We start from the raw sequence: 18,307 nt of genomic DNA, 5'->3' as shown, positions 1-18,307 counted from the left end.
ATGGATGGATGAATGGATGGATAGACGGATGGACGGATAGACGGACAGATGGATGCATGGATGAATGGGTGAATGGATTGATGGACGGATTCATGTATTGATGGATGGATAGATGGATAGATGGATGGATGAATGGATTGACGGATAGACGGACAGATGGATGCATGCATGAATGGGTGAATGGATGAATGGATGTGTTTGGATTGAATGAAATCATCTTACAGGAGATCCTCTGTATCCCCTTGGTCCAGGCATGGCCATCTCACCCTGAGCACAGAACATAAACACTTATGTGTAATCAGATACAGTAGCACTCATAGTGTAGAAACTACAGTGAAACTAATAAGTGAAATAAATCACTTACTCTGCGGCCTTGTTTCCCCTTTGGACCCTCCTCACCTCTCTTGCCCTTCAGAACAAATTGAACGAGGTGAACGCCACATTAAATTGCAAAATGTATACCACGAGTGAATTACCAAGTGAACACATTTGTCCAATGTGACAGAATGATGCAGCTTATATTATTGACAGACATGTATTTTGAATAAAATGCAGGCCATGACAAACATGAAGATTTTAACTAACAAATACCTTTAGGCCTTCACTTCCTGGAAACCCTCCATATCCTTCTTTACCTTTAACCCCCTAAAGAAAACCAGCAGTCCATTAATCTCAACATCATCATGGCTGCATCAAAAATATCGTATGGTGGCACTTCGAGACATTCGGAGCCCCGTTATTCCAAAAGATTGCACTGTAACATCCTAAAAAACCCGATGGTGATGTTATAACTCACTCTCTCTCCTGGCTTTCCTGGTGTCCCCTTCATCTCTCTGCTGCCAGCTTCTCCCTGTTGATTGACACAAATGTACAGAAATATGAATCCACATATTCCATTAGCACCACATACTCATATAATACAGTACACAACATACAAACATACAGTAATGTGGTATGGATATGTAACTACACGTGAATGCATGAATAACTGTTAGCTTCTTGCCATGCTGTAACACATCCCATTTACGTTCAACAGAAATGAGATCTTCTTTTGTTTCAATAAATAAGAGATGAAATCACATTTCACTCCAGGAAACAAAGGTGATTAGAACTCACACTCTTCCCTACGGGTCCTTGGAGGCCAGAAGCTCCTGTCTTCCCAGGCAGTCCCTGTGTACATTTTTAGAGGACTATCAGTTATCCATTTGTTTTATAATAAATGTACTTGTTCAGTGTTTATTAAAGAGAGGTAAACTCACTTTTAGTCCTGTAGGTCCAGTGTCCCCATTCATTCCTTCTGAACCAATGTGTCCCTGACAGAAATATGATATTAGGTTATCACATATCTGTACCTATTCTGTGTTACCTCTGATGTTATTGAGTGGGGTTGTATGAGATGCTTATCTATAGTGTATTACTTGCATTCAATGACGGTAGGCATGCTCCCAGCTTGGAAAAGTAGACAGGAGTACCAGCATGGATGCTAACCAATGTACTGTTGCAGACGGGGACGGCCGCAAAACGTACTTTAGCCACCTAAGTGTGCACTATGTTTAGAATATGTGCACCGTTTGTATTCCATCACAGAACAAGGGAGTTGCTAGTCTATCGCTGCCTCAATCAATTAGTTAGAGTTTTTTTTTCAATGGAGTCTGGTAGTTTTGAAGAGAGCATATATGGGTACTAAGGCTTCAGTTCTCTGTAAGAAAGGGCTGTCTGACAGCAAGGTAAAGTGGTGAAAATATTCTAAATATAGCGTACACTGAAACCAATATACATTTTTTTTACACGGTCCATGGCTAAAACACCTTTTGCCGCTGCCCCCATCCACAGCAGTACATGGCATTGACTCCGTATGGTTACTCCTGTCTACTTCTCCAAGCTGGGGACGTGCCAAACGTCATCGATGGCTATGGATGCAAACCTCATTCAACCCCACTTCAAAACATCCAAACTATCCCTTGAATCGTCCCACTGATGAGTAATTTCTGAGAAATATAGTCCTTTATTCAAAAAAAGAGAACACCACACTTAAACTTATAGGATGTATATTGCACCTAATTTTGGTATACTAATCAACAGCATTTTTTCAGATTGTGCTGTTTATCTCCAAAACTACCAATCACTTTGTTGCTTTGGAAAAATCAGTGGAGCTTACACAACATTAATTAGAGAGGCCTTTCTCGTCCGGAGGCCGATGCTACACTTACATGATGATAGAGTTTATGAAGGTGAAATGTGATTGAACAAAGTCAAAAACAAGAAACATATTGTTGGTTGGTCTTACCAGAGCTCCAGGAGGTCCATCCTGTCCCCTGTTACCTAAATGACCTGGAAATCCCTAAAATGAGACACAGATAATGTGAGATCTTTATGTAGTTTTTTTGGATGAAATATATGACTAATTCAATTCCAAAATTGCCGTTATCTGTACTGGAGTGAAACGTTACACGACATTCATTAACCAATACTTAAAATTACTCAAATAATATCATCCTCCAAGTATTACAATTTTAAATCAGACTCATCATTTTAATAGCCAACAATATTTGACATTATTTATATAATTCTGATCACCTTCAGGCCTTTAGGTCCAGTAACTCCAAGGACTCCAATCAATCCCTACACAAAAGGTTTACATATATAAAACACATGGCCTCTTTAACATCTATATCAGCAACAATTTGAGAGGTACCATAAACCTACCATAAACATACCATAAATTGCATAAACATTATTTTTGGACAGACTAAAATTATAGACTTATAAATAGACGTTTAAATGGGAAATGGCTGTTGTTTGGAAAGATTTTTTTTAGTCTACAATCTACAGATATAATTGTAAAGATATAATAAACAGCTTCAAAACTATGTTATGTTATGTAACTATGTTAAAACTGTTAATTAAAGCCATCTAATCACACGTATTATGAAAAACTATTAAAAATGAACAGTGAGTAGTAAGTGAATATATGTTGGGACTGGACGCTGTGGTCACACAAGGACAGAATAAAAAGTGTAGCCACATAGGAACCTTAATACCAGGTTCTCCTTCACGTCCTCTCTCTCCAGATTTTCCCATCTCTCCCTGGAAGCAGAAACCACATCAGTTGTGCGGATTTAGCACAATGACCAACATCTGGAATAAACTTCATCTCCACTCACTCATACTCACAATTGGACCTGGCATTCCAGAAAATCCTGCTCGAGCTTCTCGACCCTTTGACAGGAGAAATGACCATAATTGATGAGGATGTATTGTGTACTCTACGTACATACACAAATATTAAAATAAAGGTGGTCTTTAATCCTTTTCCCACTTATTCCACATGAATTAATATGTGCAGTATGCATCTTTGTCCTACCTTGTCGCCTCGAGGTCCAGGAACTCCATGAATGCCATCTGGCCCTCGATCTCCCTACAAAAATAAATACTTGTATATTATGCTTGTATCCATTCACACACATGCACAATTTCACAATTATTTTTCAACTGAAATGTTTCTATCTACTTTCTTAAAACCCACCTTCAGTCCATCTTTTCCCTGCTTCCCTTGCTCCCCCATGATGCCATCAAAGCCCTACAAGCATGAAGGCGGGTATATAAAACATCCCTCGATTATTACCGTCGCTATAGCATCGTTAGTGAGCATGTCCTCACTCGTCACGTTTATTTCACTCACACTGGATCCAGGAAGTCCTGGTGGCCCTGTTGGTCCTCCAAGTCCCTCAAGTCCTGAAGGGCCTCGACGCCCCTTCAATCCTTGTTTACCTGGAGGTCCTGGAGGTCCCTGTACACAAACACAACAAGACGTTGAACTGAGCTACTGATCAGTCAATAAAATGATCCACAATCAACAGGAGCTATCCATCTTACCAGGTCTCCCTTGAACCCTGGATCACCCTTATCACCTCGCTTGGCTTTCGCCCCCTGGTAGAGAAAAGTGCACATTTAGCTCAGTGCTTAGGAACCAAAATGGCTGTTGGAGTATAACTTGATATGATTACAGTCATTACATATTTCCATACATTATAATTGAGATAAAATTGCTTTAAGTAATCTTACAGGATCACCTGAGGGTCCAGACTTTCCTGGATTCCCATTGGCTCCCTGAAGTTAGAAAGAAAAAACATATACTCAAGCTTGAATATGACATCACTACAGCACATCTGAGTTCATATCTTCTCTAGGAATTAATTTGGCTTCTGCAGAAGGTTTAGGCTTGTTATCTCACATTAAGTCCAGATGGTCCAGGTTCCCCTATATCCCCTTCGTCTCCTGGATTACCCTGGTGACACACACAGACCGCAGATAACAGAGTGACCCTAAAATGATGCCGGCAATCTACTGCTGAATTGTTTCTGGTTGTGTACTCACAGGGTCTCCTTTAGGACCCGGAGGTCCACCTGGTCCTGGTTTTCCCTGTGAGAAAAAGACAATCAAGTTGTTTTCTTTATTCATCATATTTTGTCTGGCGCATTATTGGTGAAATTAAAGGAAAATTGGAGTAATAGTCCTCTCTTTGTAAAGAAGGAACTTCTTTTTTCATCTACAACTTTAACCAACTTACAATAAACTCACTGATTGTCTGTTTCTGGTTCTGACTCTGATTCTACTATAGAATGAAACGCTTCAAAGGGTTTTGTTGTACCTGGGGGCCACGGACACCGGGAAACCAAACTGCTCCATCAGGACCACGCTCTCCCTAAAGCAACACACACACACAATATATTTACAGGTTCGACATTTTTTAAGGTAAATAAATGCCATTAGCTTCTAATTATTTCATCTCTGTGAGAAAGAGTACATCTGTAATTGTCACCTGTGGTCCAGCTGCTCCTCTGGCACCCAGTTCACCTTGATGACCCTGATGGCATTAAGTATTGTTTCAATGTCAATGTTTATGAGTTAATTTGGATTATAACTTGATCAACTAGTTGTTTTCTTACCGGAGGTCCTTTAACTCCGAGGACACCTTTAACTCCTCTGGGGCACATTTTTCCCTGATTAGAGGACAGATAATGAATGCACTTCATATCTCATTATATAACCCAACATCACTATTTTATCACTTTTATGAAGACATTGCAGTGGTATATTACTTACAGGTGGGCCTGGTGGTCCACCAAAGCCTTGAGATCCAATCTCTCCCTGAAAATAATCATCAGTGTATAAACAAGAACAGCAGTGGTATCACAATTTTAAAGAAAACAGGGCTTGGAGTCTGATGATCAATATAGTTATTGTTATTTATACAGATATAGATAATTGTCACCCAGTGAGCTGTATGACACTGACCAGAGGTCCTGATAATCCTAGAAAACCAGGAGGACCCCTAGCTCCAGGCAGTCCCTGTAAACAAAGGACAGTTAGAATGTCACAATGTAGAAAGTCACAACAAAAAGTAATTGTTTTCAGCACAGCCAAAAAACTCTTGTGTATTTTTTAAATTGACTATAATGATGCGGCAAAAAAAGGGGCTGTCATTAAAAAGTAAAGTAATCCGTACTTACTATGTAGCCAGGGACACCAGCGACGCCTCTGACACCTTTATTTCCCTGGTAACAACAGACAGCAAAATCAGAATTACATACACCAGCACTGTGTGTGTGTGTGTGTGTGTGTGTGTGTGTGTGTGTGTGTTTCTGTGGTGGAATCTAACCTTGTCCCCTTTTTGTCCTCTGTGTCCCTGTGGTCCAGGCTCGCCATGATAACCCTAAAGACGGAGAAATAGGGGTTTGACAAATAACCATAAACAAAATGCTCCAGTCTAAAGCTAAAGTGACAACTTCACAAAAGAATACCTGACACTTCTGTAATACTCAGTGCTTACAACTTGACAAGTGAATTTGAGCCACTCAAATAGTGTGAGGCTGAATGCAACAATACTAAGACATTTTGACAGATAGATAGATACACATGTATATTTGGGTCTCCATAACTTCAGTCCCCATAACATTAGAAGTCCAAGCCACTCTTACCCACTCACCCAGCTCCCCTTTGCTGCCCTTCTCTCCTCTGTAGCCTTGGGGACCCTATAGGGGCAAGTACGGAGAAAAGGAAATAATTGACATGTAAAGCTGGAAATGACGTATAACAGTTATATCCTTACATAACCATGAAAATACACACATATGTTATATGTCTCTTAGCAGATTTACCTGTTCTCCAGGGAAGCCTGGAGGGCCCGGATCGGCGTCCTGTACTGGGGTGCCATCTTCCCCAGGTTGGCCCTGAGGGCCCGGCATACCTTGTGGTCCACGATTGCCCTGAAGTACACAACGCAACATGTAATGCAGTTTGCCTGGTCTCATGAGAACTTCTGGTGCGGAAAAACAGATAATCTGATAATATGTTTTCTTATTCCTATTACAAATCAGTGATGAAGTAGTTAATTGAATTGTATTGTACCACAATGTACTGTTTTTTTAATCATATTGTTAGTGTGCTTGCTGTTGAAATCATATTATGTAGTAGTAGTGTTTGTGTGTTGGGATATTGAAGCGGACGTCGTAGTGAAAATGGATATCCATGTTGTTCTACATTTATAAAGTCAAGTCAATGCATTATCAATCAAAGCCACCCTGTAGTTATGAGTTCAATGTGGAGTTTCGGTCACAAGGACTGCAGAGACTAGTAATGTACAGTGTGTGAAGCTTAGCATTGTCTTTCTAAATGTCTGGCACTTGAACAGGTGTAAGTATAATACTCTGTATTAAAGTATTGGGTGATGAATTGAGTCATAAGAGGCGCAAAGCCTCGTTGTAGATTCTAATAAGATGCAAATAAAGTAGAGGTACCCACGATTTTCCCTTGAACTCCTTTTCGTCCTTGTTTCCCGGTAATTCCAGGTGGTCCCTGGAAAACAAAATTAGCCACAGGAGTCCTTTAACAATCTCTCGTTTGGTATTGTCATGGTATGCTAATTGCCTTTTCAATTAGTCAATAACACTTTTGTCTACTTACAATTGGTCCATCATCTCCAAGAGGTCCAGGAGGCCCCGGAGGCCCCTTACGTTTCTAAAGATAAAAACAAACCCAGTCACAACATATCGTCATGGTATACCAGTACATATGTATTTCTTTTACACTAGATTCTATTTACAAAAATGATACTTGTATATCAATCTTGTATTGGAAAAATACAGATTTTAGGTGCATTGAAGTTTTTTTTTTTTTCTAACAAACACCCACCGGCCACGAAGAAATCAGCTTTTTATAGATCTTCTTTTTCTGCAATGATATGACAAAGACAAGACTCTTTTTATCTTGTAAACCTCTTTCTCTTACAAATCATCCTCGAACCAATTTGCATTGAATATATACTAAACTTCAAAACAATAACCCAAACATGACAAGTGTCATTATCAGCAAAAACAATCTGAACTAAATCGGCAAACTACTTATTTCACCAGATCCAAATTTAAACAAGTGTGTACCTTGAAAGCCTCCCACTCTTCCTCAGAGGTTTTAAATACAACAATGGCAGCTATCCCAGGAGGACCGAGGGGGCCTCTATATCCTGTCTGCCCGGTCCTGCCCATAACGCCTTGATAACCCTGAGAGGACAGAAAACAATGTCTCTTTGATGGGAAAACACATGATGAGTCTAGATTACATCGTCTACATTTCGATCAACGTGGATAGAGATAAAAATCTGTCTTTTTTATTCACAATTGATAATTCAGGGCTCCATTTTTGACCACTAGGGTGCAGAAGAAACCCACAAAAATCTGACAAAAACAGCCCTGAGATTAATTTCCTATTGAGCCCTGCAAATGTTGTGTCATTTAGCTTCAGTAGCCTTCAGGTTAATATTTGATGTATTGTATATATATATATATATATATATATATGTAAATAAATCTTTAATTTGCTCTGTCTTGCAGAAATAATTTCATATGGCACCAAAATGTGCTGTATCTGAGGTTTAATCAGGGGTGGAGGTGTTATTGATGATCTGACAAAGTGAGTCGGCCAATTTCCATCAAACACAAGTGATGAACTATCAGAAGTCATGCATATGAAAACAGGACCCATGGTTTTGGTTGGTTTAAGTAAAGTTAATTCAACAGTCTTATAAGGGCTCACACAGTTTAAAGTTATATTTAGTATTATATGGGGGAAATACAATCGTATGTGTATTAAATATATATATAGACTATCAACATTCATTGATTTTGTGAGAATTACAAGTTGCCTAAAAATGAAAAAGAAGATAATAGAATGGACAAATTAAAATGCTTCTCTCAGGCAGAAGACGAGATGATAATTACAACATGAGCATCTTAGCTGAGTCGCATTTCTTTCAAAACACCTGTAAGGTTGATATTCACTTATTTTGTATCTCTGGTCTGTTTGACCAACTCTTGAGAAAAATGTATTTTAGTTTGCTAGATAGACACTAGCTCTCTTCACCTGCCACTTCTTTCTTTACATTCTTTATGTTATTTATGGCAAACATTTCAACTGTTCACCCCTCACTTTTAGCTATGTACCATTACTTTAAAAAAACGCTAACTATGTCAATCATGAATCCCTTTTAGCTATTTCAACAGTTTCTCCATTACTTTAAGATAACTATTTTAACCATTTAGCTTTACATTACCTTTAGCTAACTGCTTCAACTGCTCTGCTTGCTGGCTAGTTTTTACACACTCTAACGTTGTGTTCAGGTGTTGTAGCTGACTCTATATCAGGATATATCTTTAATATTTAAAACCCCGCCACACTTTGACCCCACATTTCCCCCCCATGTAACACTACCCCAAAGTGACTGCAAAAATACAAGTAACTTTACAGTTTCAAGCTGCACACAAGGCAGCAGAGTTCTGAAGTATGTTTGACACGCATCTGTTTTGCACTCTGAGCAATTCATCTCAAATTACAGGTTTTTTGATTCAAGGTTTAATTTAAATCATACTTTGTCTCCTTTAGGCCCTGGTGGTCCTGATAGCCCAGGTGGACCCTGCAACCCCTGATAAAAGAGCGAGGAAGAACGGTTAGATCTGGATAATCATCCCGACCAAAAATAATGTACTGTGACATGTTAGGACTCATTGATAACAGCAGGGTCGGATAAAAAAGTTAAACTTTATCTGTGCAAACAGAGAAGTTAAACCACAGCAGAAGATATCCCATGTTATCATGTCGGAATTCGAATTGATCAAATGTTTTTTTCTGATAATGTTTGTGAACTTCTGGTACAACAACACTGTATACAGTCTTTAGTCTGAAATTCCAGAAGGGTCACAGTACCACAGTTTCCTCCCCTCTACCACACACACACTCGCATGTCTTTATAGGTACTAAAATTGACACAGATACATGTTGCCATCTCAGACATCGAATCAGCTCCTCGCAAACTCAATTTCATACAAGGTCATGACAGAAAATGAGATGAGAATATCACACAAATGTGATTAAAATGTCCTATGTGGTTTGTTTATGCATTTATAACCTTATTAACACTCTGTGCTCAGTGTCACTGTGAATACATCTGACGTTTAAAGTATACCAAGACCCATACCGACAAAAATAACTTCAAATGTGAAATCCAGCTTTGATTATTGATTATGAACATTTACACAGGTACTGCTAAATGTAAACAATGTCTTACCCTTTGACTCCTGATCCCAGGTCTTAATCCTGCCCCCTGGCGTCTGACTGTGTTTGTAGGCGGCTGATTGGCTGCTTTAACTGTCTGCTGTGGGGATTCAGTCTGTGATTTGATGAAGGAGCCTTCAGCACCGAACTGGGAGATCCGATCAGGAGTGGACTGATTATAATCCTCAGAAATGGCAGAACCATTATCAAAACTTTCTTTTTCCTTCCCTGCATGCCTTTGCACTTCCTCCTCCTCGAAATCTATTTCGTCTGTCTCTGTCCCGCTCGCCTGCTCTCCACCTGGAAGTTGCTGTGGTGATGTCTCTGTTCTGGGTGAAACATCCATTTCCTCTTTTTCTTTCATCTGACCGGCTGAAACATTACCCGTGTCAACCTCCGTGTTCCTGGTGCTTAGTGCTTCTGTGCTTTGGACTGGGGAAGTTAAAACAGTCAGGTTTGAGTCTGGATCTTTCTGAGGAGCAGCAAAGTCCTCAGTTACATTTTCTTCTGTATGTCTTAAGAGTTTAGCTGGTGGATCTTCTGAAACTGGAGGTATGGTGACTAGTGGCGATGCCTCCTGTCTCCCCTCCCTTACTCCTCCTTCAGATGAAGGGTACACGCTGGAAGTGACAAACCCTGATTCTGTGATGGGGCCTGAGATAAGAGTAGATCTAGTAGCAAACTGTGGCCCATTAGAGAAAGCAATCTCTGTACTTGCAGTGTCTGCATCTTCTGATGAGACACCTGTTGCTGTGGGGTTCTCGGGTTGAACGTTGAGGCTTGAAATGGTTGTTTCAGCACTTTCCTCGTTACTTGTTCTGGAATCTTTCTTTGCTTCAACGATCACTTGATGAACTTGTCTCGGGTACTGAGCAGTTTTAAGAGTGTGGCCTGAAGGAGTCCTGGTTATGATACTTCCTTCTGTGCTCCACGGTTCCGCCGTTGTCTCGAATATGTCAGGGTGAGCATTAGAAAACTGCTCACTTCCAGTCAGAGAGGGAGGCTGCGGTTCAGTATTTCCACCTGGATTTACCTCCTTACTCACATCTTTTGGTGTATCCTTTTCTCTGTTGGTTGAGTTTACAGTCTGAGTGTCTGTGCCAGCCTGGGTTTTCACTACAGCTTTGGTGTGCACAACCGTTGGACCAGGATGTGACTTCAGAGGGGAAGTGCTGCTCACTGGATCCAGTTTTGGTGTCACCTCAGTGGGACCGGCCTGTAGCGTCGTGTCTTGGGGGGCTATGGGTGATACTCTGATCTCAGGCTGAATGGTCACCTCATCTAGAGCAGCAACCTCCTGGGTAAAAGTCTGCATAAGGGAACATGTTACCCAACATGCACTGTGTGTGCTGAGCTCCTTTTAAAACAACAGAGATATGAGAGCAGACATTTTTTTTCAATTCTGGACTGTTTTGTAATTGCCTCCTCAGGCATCCCCAGCCCTATCATTAAATAGCTCTCAAGCAATTTAGCGATTTGTCCAATCTAGGACTTTATTAAATTAATAAATACCGGCAGTTAAGTAATAACAATAATTAATCCCTAAGGGATGCAATCAAACAAACACACAGGGATGAAGACCATGCTTCTTAAAGCAGAAATTACAGTTCAGTATTGTTGCTCTCTTTGGCGACTGTTCAGAAATAACAAATTACAAATTACATTTTAATGATGTTAAACCTCTCTGAGCAAAACACTACCGTAGTGGCCTCTACAGACAGACAGGACGAGTGGATGAATACTTTGAAGGACTATACATTCACACTAACATGTCATCTATGAATAAAAAGCACTTTTTTCCACATATTCTTCCTAATAAGACCTGTTCTAATAAGACTGTGTGGGCGTGTACAAACTAAGCTTCATTGTTATTTCCCTGAACCGCCGATTAGTTTTGTTGCTTGAAGTTTAGCGAGCTCACATAATTCCCAGCAAAGCTCCATCTAGCTTTAACCTGTTCAGGCTGTGGCTTAGATCACACTTAAGGTCAGACTTCAGATAGACATCTAAATTCATTGGTTGCACAAAACTGTCTCGGTCTTGGAGGACTAATTTGCCCTGCATTCTGGATAAATTAAGAATTTCTATCATACTATAAAACATGGCAGAAAATGTTTTAACAGCGAAGACTGTAACAATACAAAAAGCTAGCATAAACTCTCAATGCAGTGCTAACCGTGTTAGTCTTTCTAACATTTAAGGCTTAAAATAAGTCAGTCTTTATAACACTAAAGATTGTTCTAAAATATATCTGTGATCATCAGCCAGTATAAATGAAATCACCTGTGTTGGAGTGCCAGGCCTTTATCTATAAGGGGTCAGGTTTAGTGATAAAATGCTGCACATAAAAAGCAACAAAAAAAAATCTATTTCTAATACGATAGTCTTTATTTGTTGTTTGATGGAGCACTGTGCCTGTCTGTGAAGTTTGTAATATCAGGAAAATAGAGCAACAAAGCAGATGTTATCAGGACGTAAACCTTGTGAGTAAAGTCCTGCAGTGTTTGGTAGCTGACAGTAGTGTGCTGTTTGTACCTGTGTGTCTGTCAGAGCTGAGCAGGTGCTGCTGTGATCTCGACAGTGCTGCCCTGCTGCTGTTGGATCTCCCAAGACAAAGATCATCTGCTGGATGGTGCCCTGAACACACCACAGACAAACAGGAGACAGTAGGTGACCATTTTGGCCCCTGTACTTCACAATGCCTGCCATAAAGTTATATATTGGTATTATTTTCCTTTTTCACTGAATATCACCAACTTCAATCCTGATCATCAATATTCATTCATTTTCCTTTTCTGAATTTTAAAACCCCAGTCTGTTAATACATAATGTCACTGTATTTTATGAAAAGAAACTCACACAAAACGGATTTTTTTTCTGTATACTAAATGCTAGGTTTTCTTTTCACAGTCAGGGAGATGTCAATGATTTGCAACAACATTCATTTTGATGAATTTAATTGTTTTGTGTAGTGTCAAATTTATTTAAAAAACTCCCACTTTTACCTGAGAGGATAAAAATGTCCTCGTCCTAAAACTGCTATAAAAATACTACATATTTTTATTATTTTCCATTTTCATTGAGTTACATTTTTTCAACAAACATAAGTCCTGATCATAACTACCAAATCTCCATTAATATTCAGAATTTGAACCCATCGAACGAGCAAAAATACTGTCTGGGATATATAAATCATTAGCAGCAACATCAGAGAAAATGACTCAAACTGGTGGAAAATAATAAAAGCTTCAATTTTTATACCAGGGATCAGATTTCAGTCCCGATATTATAGAATGTATGATTCTAGGCAGCAATGGCCAAAGTGTTTCAGTGAAGTGTCTGTATTTTGGCTACACAATTTACTATAGATTTATTTTAGGAGCCGATGTTGAACAAAAAATTTAAAAAAACTCACACCTAATATAAAATTCAAAACCCCCAAATATCCCTAATGAGGCAGAGTTTCGTTCCAGACTCTGGCTTATAGCTTCAGTGAAACACATTTTATTTTATAGCACTCAGCACATATTGCTGTCTGCTACAGTGTCTTTTTCTATATTACCACTAGCAGGCGCAGAGGTCAGAAACATTCCAATCGTACACGTATGGCTTTGAAGGTTGCATATCATTTCAACACTGTTAAACTGCACGTTTATAACTCTACAGCTGTAGTGTAGCACATATAAAATGTAGACATTAAGATTTGAAGTACCCTAAATTAGAGCTTGAAGAATGACTCAGGGATTTTTTTGGAGAGAAACAATAATATAATCACAGTTGGAATCCTCCATCTATTTTCCCATGGCCTCCAATCCCAATGGTCCGACTGTGCTGTGGGTCACATACTCCTGCCATTTTGTTTTAGCCCTTTTCATTCAGTGGAGAGAAAAATGAGCAGTGGAGAGAAGAAATGTAGGCAATTCTGGCTTGATTGTAAATCCCTTTTTTTAATTGACTCTTTGTTGATCTAGTAACTATATTCTGAAAAATATATTTAATGTTTAGGCTTGAATTGAAATAAGTACAAATGCATAATTTAAGTGGACTATTCAGTCAGTCATAACAATAAGGTGTCAGCAGTCAACATGTAGCACTGAGTATAGGTAAGATTATACAGATTTGTAACTACATGCGTCACTCCTTTTGAGTTTTTGAGGTTAAATTCATCTTTCTACAATTTCCCACAGTGACAAAGACGTGGACATTTTCTGCACAGCATTTCACGAGATTTACTCGTTGATGTGAAAATCTTCTCCTGCCTTTCATCCTCTCACATGCACACGTAAGAAGCCCCCAATCCTGACTCAGAAATATGTGAGCTAATGGTGAAACACCATGTAACTCACTCAAGAAACTGCTGCGCGGTCAATAGCAATGCCAACATTTACAGGAAAACACTTAAATCTCATTAAATGCAACAGAAAAGATAGTTGAAGATAAGATGGTCAAGTATGATTTCAAAGCCTATAAAATGGCAGAGAAAACTAAAACTAAAAGATAACAATTCCAATACATCTTGATCTAATCAAATGATCTGAAAAAAATAACCTTTTTACAAATGAAGCAAGTTTTTCAAAGCCCTTTGCTTTCATAATTCATGAAGAGATTAAACAATCTAAACCAACGGTTAATCTTTAGGTTTCTAAAGTTCACCCCAATATTTTGACAGAGATTAATGATACAGACAATTAGACTTACGCAGCTCAGTAGCAGTAGCACCACCGCAGCACTCTGCATGGCTTCTGATTAAGGTAACTTCTGGACTCCTCTGACAGCAGCTGCTTTACACACTTAAGTTCAGGGGCTTGGAAAACACACACTCTCCCCGGAGGACTGGCCGACCGCACGTTTACAGCACAGAGAAATTATGAACCCAACAGACCAAGCCCCATACTATCTCTCCTGCTTCCTGTGGCAACACAGCGCCAGACAGGTTGGTGTCCACCACTTAACACTCAGCAAGTTAGAACAGAGTGTGAACAACAACAGACACTTAGGTGTGTTGTCTACTGGGGCTGTTGCTGTACAGTAGGTGTAAGTCCTTTGTGGTCAGGGCAGATCGATGGTGAAGGTGAGACTTAGTAGAAAACACAGCTGTCACTGATGTGGGCTTGGGGCTTGGGATGAGGGACAAGCTTCCTGTCCTCATCAGCCTCCTTTCAATCTAGTTTTATTCCCACTCCAACTTCAGCATGTAAGACCTACATTATAGATTTGTATTTACTGTAAGACAAGAACCATCTAAAAGGTTTGCTGTGTTTCCACTTTTCCATAAATGCACAGAGAACATCAATAGATCGTTCATATAGAGATTTTAATTATTTTAATTGATTACACCCATACTTGCCCTGAACTTGAAACAAATGAACCAACTAATGATTGTGTTTTGCTTAATTTGCCACTGAAGTTCACTTTGAGCCCTCCCCCCTTTTTGTTGGGAGGGGAGGACTGTGGCCCAGGTGAGGAATGTGACATTGCGATCTGAAGAGTGAGGACGGCTGTGTCGGGTGAAGTCGGGTCTTACGGTAAAGGGTGTGTGGTGAGGACGCGAAGCTCCTCCCAGCAGCGTTAGGCCTAAAGTGTCGACCTGCGGTTCCAGGCCAAGGTGCCCGGGGACGCTCTCCTGTAGACAGCAGTCCAGATACAACTCTAGCCTGGACAGAGAGACGGACAGGGAGAGGCTGTGCCACAGTCCATCCCACAGAGGAGCAGCAGGAAACCTGTGAGACAGACCTGTGAGAATCTTACAGCAAAAAATGACCAGTGATTTAGTGTTTCAGCTACTGAAACCGAACAGAGTATCTACAGCGTAACACCAGGCGAAAAAGCAGTGTTTTACTGTCCTGACACCCAGCCTGCACAAATATACGAATATTAAAACCCAACAACAACTAAAACTTCAGAATCATTTATGCTGATAATCACATTCAGAAAGTAACTTTGAAGATAGATGAAGATCCATGGAATGAGTTGAAGTATGTTGTGCAGGTTGAAATCAATATGCATTGCATTATTCCATCTTTAAAAAAAAATCCAAATATGCAGACTTGGTCTTTGAGCCCTTTGCTGGGTTTTCAGTGGAGAGTCCAACATTGAAACTAATATCTTCTTATATTTTATAAAATAAATAACTCAAAGCAAAATGCCTTTAACCTCAAGGGAACTAAACCAGTTTTAGCGCTAATGTTTTGTGTGATCTGCAAAGGTTATGAATTTTCACACTGAATAGATTCAAACATAAATGTTTTTCACACATTCAATGGCGGATGTTTGTTTGTGGATCATTAGGTCTTCGTCTGTGGTTGTGTGAGTGTTTATGTGCGCGTGTGTTTTCTCACTCATAGTGTTGTTCCCAGGCACTGACGACAGTGAAGAGTCTTGGCCCCACCTTCAGCTGAAGAAGCTCCTCCCCTTCCTGCCCTAAAATAACCAACAGCGGCGTCTCCTCTGACCAACGTTGACCCAGACGCAGACGCATCAGCACACTCAGCTCCTCTGGAAAACTGTCATGTAAATGTTAGCACATTCACAAATAAATGTACACATACAGAAGACTCTCCCACACACACGCTCACATGCACATTTTTCCTTGCTCGTTCACTGGACATGGACAGTTGTGAGATGAGAATATAGGCCAGTGTAGATTTTACATCCACCGATGTGGTGTCACAGAGAGACTAAAGACGTTCCTCACAGAGAGCCGCTTCACATGTGAATGTAAACTGTATCACAAAGCTGACAGATTCAGGCGGCATTAGCACAGCGCGTGTGTAAACAGTCAAGGTCAAGTTTAACAGCAAAGCCTTCAGCTAAATCCTTTCAACCTACACATCATGGAAAGAAAAACCATCCCGAGATAAACAGGTCTGCCTTGTCAGACCTTGTCAGCTCTGTGGAAATTAAAAATCACTTGAAGCAAAACTGTACAACGAAGTAGAGTAAATGTGTAAATTGGAAATATTCTTAAAATGTTTGATTTTGAACATATTACATAGATTTGTATTTTATTTGTATTTTACCTTTATTTAACCAGATAAGTCAATTGAGAATGAGTTCTCATTTACAACGACGACAAAACTTCCTGTTGTCCTGTTGACTCAATGAAACCAAACCCTATTTACTCACTCAAAAGGTCACCTGAGAAGTAATGCGGTAGGTTTTTACATTAGCTCTTGTGTCGAGCCTAGTTAGTAATACTTACAGAGGGCCGAATACTGTAGCTGTCGGTAGGGACAGTGTGGAATATTGTCCGATCTGATATGCTGGACATCCTCGGTCATCTTCCGTTGTTGACACATTATAATGAGTGGCTGACTGCATGTCCAACAGCTGTAACAGATCCACTTCTGCAAACACAAGACAAAGATAGATTATTAATGACACTAATCATTTCTAACAAGATTCACACTGAAAGAATTCTGTAAATTGATGTATTTGACTAAAGTGGATCAGTAATGCTCTCAATATCAGGTAACAACTTGGTCTTTTGAGGTACAGTTTCTTGTCAGAGTTGCCCAAAATGTTCCTCTGTGTATCACTCCAGTGGAAATATCGAATTCACACACAAAAAACAATCTACAATCAACATTTTCCCCCTCACACACAGCCATCAGAAATTTACCTCATCCTAACTTTGCCTACCTTTCACACCTGCAAGTGTGACATTTCCTCCGTCCCTCCCATGAGCCTTTGCTGTGGCATGAAGATAACACTGCTGAGGTGCGCTGACTTCCCCAAACAGACCATCTGCATGTTTCACTACAAACAAATAAGCTTGAAACCAGAGCACGGAGAGCAAAGATGAGCCCGGCATCATGTCCTCAGTAGACTGCAGAGAAAGAAGTGGTGCTGGAAAAACATGGACCAGAGGGCCGGGCCTAACTGGCATCTCTGTCACTCGGCTCGTGTTCCGATCTGTCAACAGCAAACTAGATATCTCACCTACCTCGCCTCTGCTCTGCTTCCAGGACACTCACACTTTTGCACCTGGTTATTTTGAGAATATGTGGGCACACACGCAGAAACACACAAAATAAAAAGTTCCCAGAGGAGTCTGTGGGAGTTCAGTGAAAACCATAAAATATCATAGTTTCATAAGATTCTGTGCATATAAAGCATCAACCTGTGTTATTTATCCACTCTTTGACTAATGGCATCCTGACTTCTTACTCTACATTTATTTGATACGTTTGTGTGTATGTGCATTCAATCTCAAAAGGAACAAGCACAAGATGTAATTGTTGCAGATGAATTCCATCAAGTGCAGTTATATCTCCTTGTTGTTATTGATCTCGTCTTCTTTTTATGTGTTCTAATGGAGGGATGTTTGCAGACAGTACAAATCTGTTGGTATCCAATTTCTGAAGCCCATTATACCCTTAAGGATGTCACTTAGCCTTTGTATATGATAACACATTTCACTTTAATGATAAACAAACGCTATTGCTAAATATAAAATAGTTATATTCTGTTGGCCTAGGAATTTATAGGTATCATCTTTGTTGTCAAATCTCCAATAAAGGCAAGAATTTCCCCAAAAATATGTGAAAAAAAGAATAAAATGAATGAAAGAGAATATATTGAAAGGTAGGACTATCAGTCAGTACAGGGTTTAGGGTTTTGTTTAATGGTCCTTTGAACAGATATGTAAACACTTCTTTTGTTAAAGTCGTTGACAGGCGTCATGATTCAAATAAAATAT

The 18,307-nt window shown here is 39.8% G+C and overlaps 2 protein-coding genes across 8 annotated transcripts; both read right to left on the bottom strand.

The window, feature by feature from the left end:
- Positions 1-641: 641 nt before the first annotated feature.
- Positions 642-5,172, bottom strand: LOC116392638 (collagen alpha-1(I) chain-like). 4 transcript variants are annotated; one of them, XR_004213343.1, is made up of 16 exons: positions 4,950-5,172; positions 4,823-4,867; positions 4,652-4,705; positions 4,378-4,422; positions 4,235-4,288; positions 4,066-4,110; positions 3,877-3,930; positions 3,683-3,790; positions 3,527-3,580; positions 3,365-3,418; positions 3,175-3,219; positions 2,578-3,087; positions 2,288-2,341; positions 1,260-1,313; positions 1,117-1,170; positions 840-850 (listed from the first exon to the last, which is right to left on the bottom strand). XR_004213343.1 is itself a non-coding variant. In XM_031864311.1 (11 exons), exons 1-11 carry the CDS (start codon positions 5,034-5,036, stop codon positions 3,151-3,153), a joined length of 669 nt encoding a protein of 222 aa, XP_031720171.1. In that variant the 5' UTR covers positions 5,037-5,172; the 3' UTR covers positions 3,081-3,150. The 4 variants fall into 4 exon arrangements, 1 of the variants encoding a protein (XP_031720171.1); XR_004213342.1 differs by having other exon boundaries at positions 1,260-3,087; XR_004213344.1 differs by lacking the exons at positions 1,117-1,170; positions 1,260-1,313 and having other exon boundaries at positions 642-850; positions 2,288-3,087.
- Positions 5,117-18,229, bottom strand: LOC116392635 (collagen alpha-3(V) chain-like). 4 transcript variants are annotated; one of them, XR_004213341.1, is made up of 16 exons: positions 17,248-18,229; positions 16,808-16,952; positions 15,945-16,109; positions 15,131-15,326; positions 12,142-12,243; positions 9,620-10,915; positions 8,924-8,977; positions 7,440-7,559; positions 7,195-7,233; positions 6,967-7,020; positions 6,805-6,858; positions 6,162-6,269; positions 5,982-6,035; positions 5,514-5,716; positions 5,299-5,352; positions 5,117-5,151 (listed from the first exon to the last, which is right to left on the bottom strand). XR_004213341.1 is itself a non-coding variant. In XM_031864306.1 (14 exons), the coding sequence occupies exons 1-14, from the start codon at positions 17,492-17,494 to the stop codon at positions 5,513-5,515; spliced, it is 2,838 nt and encodes a 945-aa protein (XP_031720166.1). In that variant the 5' UTR covers positions 17,495-18,229; the 3' UTR covers positions 5,183-5,512. The 4 variants fall into 4 exon arrangements, 3 of the variants coding, with proteins under 3 accessions (XP_031720166.1, XP_031720167.1, XP_031720168.1); XM_031864306.1 differs by lacking the exon at positions 5,117-5,151 and having other exon boundaries at positions 5,183-5,716; XM_031864307.1 differs by lacking the exon at positions 5,117-5,151 and having other exon boundaries at positions 5,183-5,716; positions 15,131-15,260.
- Positions 18,230-18,307: the final 78 nt, after the last annotated feature.

The sequence above is a fragment of the Anarrhichthys ocellatus genome, unplaced genomic scaffold (assembly GCF_004355925.1).
Source record: "Anarrhichthys ocellatus isolate YVR2014 unplaced genomic scaffold, GSC_Weel_1.0 scaffold30, whole genome shotgun sequence".
Lineage (NCBI taxonomy): Eukaryota > Metazoa > Chordata > Actinopteri > Perciformes > Anarhichadidae > Anarrhichthys > Anarrhichthys ocellatus.
Note: the sequence above shows the minus strand (reverse complement) of the source record. Positions and strands in the feature narration are given on the sequence as shown.

Bases quoted from the DNA above. Each gene is read 5' to 3' on its own strand.
- LOC116392638 (XM_031864311.1), bottom strand. From the start codon at position 5,036: ATGAAGTGCATTCATTATCTGTCCTCTAATCAGGGAAAAATGTGCCCC. The intron at 3,931-4,065 runs GTAAGATTACTT...TTTCTCTACCAG, and splicing joins CTGGACCCTCAGGTGATCCT to GGGGCGAAAGCCAAGCGAGG. The intron at 3,581-3,682 runs GTGAGTGAAATA...TCATGCTTGTAG, and splicing joins CAGGACTTCCTGGATCCAGT to GGCTTTGATGGCATCATGGG.
- LOC116392635 (XM_031864306.1), bottom strand. From the start codon at position 17,494: ATGCCAGTTAGGCCCGGCCCTCTGGTCCATGTTTTTCCAGCACCACTT. The intron at 6,270-6,804 runs GTGGGTACCTCT...TGTGTACTTCAG, and splicing joins AAGGAGTTCAAGGGAAAATC to GGCAATCGTGGACCACAAGG. The intron at 5,717-5,981 runs GTAAGAGTGGCT...CTCCGTCTTTAG, and splicing joins AAGGGGAGCTGGGTGAGTGG to GGTTATCATGGCGAGCCTGG.